The 3,832-nt window shown below is 31.5% G+C and overlaps 1 protein-coding gene across 1 annotated transcript; it reads right to left on the reverse strand.

The window, feature by feature from the left end:
- Positions 1-215: 215 nt before the first annotated feature.
- Positions 216-3,310, reverse strand: LOC127705119 (uncharacterized). The gene is made up of 2 exons (XM_052209376.1): positions 2,981-3,310; positions 216-1,184 (listed from the first exon to the last, which is right to left on the reverse strand). Exons 1-2 carry the CDS (start codon positions 3,279-3,281, stop codon positions 412-414), a joined length of 1,074 nt encoding a protein of 357 aa, XP_052065336.1. The 5' UTR covers positions 3,282-3,310; the 3' UTR covers positions 216-411.
- Positions 3,311-3,832: the final 522 nt, after the last annotated feature.

Consider the following 3,832-nt stretch of genomic DNA (forward strand, 5'->3'; position numbering starts at 1 on the left):
TAGCCCATGCATTTGCAAGATATTAGAATTTTCCAAAATTTAGATATATTCCTCTGTTAAATGCTCTAGTTAATTTACGAATTTGTAATATAACATTAGTTGAGATATACCATATAATATTATTTTTTACGAGAAACATTATATCTATAGACAAGTTCCTGAAAACTACTGTTGAAGTTTTAAAATGTTCTTTTTATTCAAGAATTTAACCGAATATTATATACATTTTTTGTACGTCATGATTTAACGCTTGGCATAGTATAAAGACGAATGTTTGTCAGTGAAGACTGTATGTTGGCCTCTTTGTATGCACTGTATCAACAAACAAAAGGGTTGAAAACTTTACACTGTTCTTAATGATAATTGCGTATTAGTTGACAATCGATGATTGACATAGTCCCTTATATTTGTTTAATGCTCGTCAGACTGTGGCGGGGCGCTATCAAATTGCTCAAATCGACGATTTGTTATTTCGCTATATTGACGAGGATCTTGGCTTACTTGCACAACTATTTGGTATGGATTTTCGTACCCTTCATCGACATTCACATTGAGGGATATTGTGCAATTAGATACGCTTCTGGATTCACCACTGATTGTAGAACATAGTGACGCTCTTTCTATGTTTGCTGTTTGATCTACTTGATCATTCCTACTTTGGACTTGCTGTAATATTATATCAGTGTTATCTAAAAATGTTGAAGAAACACTGTGGTATCCAGAATTCCTATCGGCTTCAACATTCTCCTCGTTAGACGACGCTAACGAAATATCAATTGTTGCTTCTGATGAATAGTCGTGCCGTACCGCATTTTCCGGAGATTCATGAACTGGTGATCTTGACAATGTATTGATAGCATCAGTTATTGCATTTTGAATGCTAGTACTGGTTGTGTCAAATTCATTTCCGTGACTGCTCTGATATCTGGAGGTCTGACCCTGCTCTCTTTGTACAGTAGTTAATCTACGAATATTGAAGTCTTGGTGCGAAATGGATGTTATTTCATCGTAAGCGTGATAAGAGGTTCTTTCTGGTTCATGTATGAACCGTTGCCTGGTGTGTGCTAGTCTCTGTTTTGCACAATAACACATATGAATTATTATTATATACATCAATAATACGGCGGCTATGCTGAAACTTGCTATAAATCGGTTGCTATCTATTTTGTTGTACTGGAAATATCCTAAAATACAAAATATACGATTGATTTTCAATTGATAGAGCAAAGGAATAAGATTTTTTTTTTATCATAATCTAAAGTGTTTTCGAATTACACAATCGATATTTTAAAAATTATACCATTAATTTCCTCTTCCATGACTTTTTTTGTCTATTCTTACGTCATTAAAATCTACTGCAGGTTCACAACTGTTCTTGCCGATAGGTCTAAGTAGTTCATCTACAGTGATCGCTAGCCTGTTAACTCTTAAGTTGTGAGTTCGGATCCTACTCGTTGCAAGGTGTGCTCAATTACATAACCAAGGTCACTTAAACAAGCGATAACACCAACACATCCCAAAACCAATTTTTTACGATAAAATGCTAACGATTCTACATTTAGTTTTGACTTAGAGAGAGATTTATTTGTTATAATCTTCTATATATTTACACCAAAGACTAGAATTTTGTGACGTCATAAACACATAAAAGATAGATCTTAAAAACGCCAGCCAGAAAATAGGTCCATGTCAAACTAGCTCTAAGAGAGTGATGACCTTTGTTTCTGTACAATACTTAAACTAATAAACCAATATGGAAGTTTGTATTACATTGATTTCGAAATACTAGCTAATGGGCAAACTGGATTAATAGAACGACAGTATTAACAGTACCTTAAATTCTATGGAGAAAATATAAAGAAAATAATTTAGTTTCCTCAAAAATGGTGCTGCTTAAGAAAATCACAATAGATCTAAAGAAAAGCTGATGATAAATTTTATCGTTTGTATAAAAAATAACAAAATATTAAATCTAGAATTTAAGGGTTATAGTGGAATCTTAAGAAGAAGATAATCTTGAATCTGAATATAAAACATAGTCCTACTGGTGTGCGTTATGGGAATTTAATGAGGTATTATGAACACCAATGTTTTTTTTAATCTTGAATTATCCATACAAAGTGTAGTTTTGTGCTTCAAACATTTTTTATTTTATATTTCAGATTTCAGATTTAATGGTAAAAGTTTTTTGCTAAATGTGTGTTTTTGTTGATATTGATTCGAGCATTGATTTAAACACGACTTAGATGACGCCTTAGGTTGTTTTGATATTTTTTTTTGGATTTTGTGTACACACCTATATTTGTCATAACAAACAATTGTGTTTTTTTTCGTTCTAATCAAAATGTTCATGTATGAATTATACTCGGAAGTACAGCTAACATGACAAGTAAGACAACTAAGACATGATTTATATCAGCCGATATAGAAGTTTGATTGTACTGGTAGTACGAACAAACATTCTCTGATTTGGCAATATATATATGATTGGTTTACTTGTAGTTGTGTTATCATATATTATGCATATATTACGAAGTTTTAAATAATTTGATTGTACATTTATTTTTGTAACTTTTGTTTAATCACTGTAATTTAACTGATTCAGAATTGTTCTTTTGAATCGGACGCATATCTAAAAAAAAAATAAATAGATATCAGTATACTTGTAAGATCTCAATGACTTTTGAAGGATTCGGTGTAAATAGTCTAAGTTGAATTAATTATCAGCTTGTCTGGAGTTAAGTTAAATTTAAAGACTGATGACGTTTTTGTATTAATGAAGATCTATTTTTAGTTAAACAAAATACTCCAGACATGATTTGTTCATTTGTTGTGAAGCTGCGTATTTTTTTCAACGAAGGGCTAACGTAGTGTATATTGAGTTAAAACCTTAATACGATTTTTTGTTTGATTCTATTATTGCCATTACCGAAAAGGATTAAAAAAAAATTAATATTGTTAAGTTGTTGATTTATCTTACCAGATGCTCTGATTTCAAATGTATAGAAATTTACGCCAAATCCATTCTTTGCCCATACATTGTATGCACAAAAATCCTTATGTTCCAACATGTTTGTCTCAAATGCAATTTCAAATCCGCTGAAAGTCAAATTGTTTCCAAAAGCCGAATAAAACAGCTTTGTTTCCGATAATCTTAAATTATGAATAGTTTTGTTCTGGCTACAGTCAATGTCAGCGCCTTTCATCCATACTTCTTCTACAATAGGATTGCTGTAGAGCTGAAATGTCAGTTGTAAAGATTTGCCAAACTCACCATGCATAACATTTCTGTTTTCTGGTGCAAATAAAGGCAAACCTGCAAAACAAGTAACAATGCAACAGTAGTAAATGTAAATACGATAAACAAATTAGTAGCAGTCATATTCTCACTCACCTCTCTCTGAAATATTAAGGCAGCTGTTTACAATACATTTCCATGACATTTGAAAATGATAAGATGTAGTAAACAAGCCTATGTATAATTGACGCAGGTTTCTTCAAAAGTGATGATTTTCTAAAAATTGTTTGACATTTCACAGTGATATCATATTTTAACTTTGTTTAAACCTGTTTATTTACTTTTGACTTTAATTATTTATCCCTTGTAATTTTATATTAATTGTGTATTTGCATTCAGGTGTCACAGGTCAAATTTATTCGTTCATTGTGTGTTAATTTACGTTTTTTGATTGAGTTAAGCCTTCCAATTGATGTTTTATAGTGTGTTTTTCTATGTTGTGATGTTATACTATTGTTTTAGAAAAGGGAGAAGGTTTGGTACCATTAAAACGTTTAAACCCGCTGCAATTGTTTGCACCTGTCCTAAGTCAGG

This window comes from Mytilus californianus, unplaced genomic scaffold, assembly GCF_021869535.1.
Source record: "Mytilus californianus isolate M0D057914Y unplaced genomic scaffold, xbMytCali1.0.p SCAF_6, whole genome shotgun sequence".
NCBI lineage: Eukaryota > Metazoa > Mollusca > Bivalvia > Mytilida > Mytilidae > Mytilus > Mytilus californianus.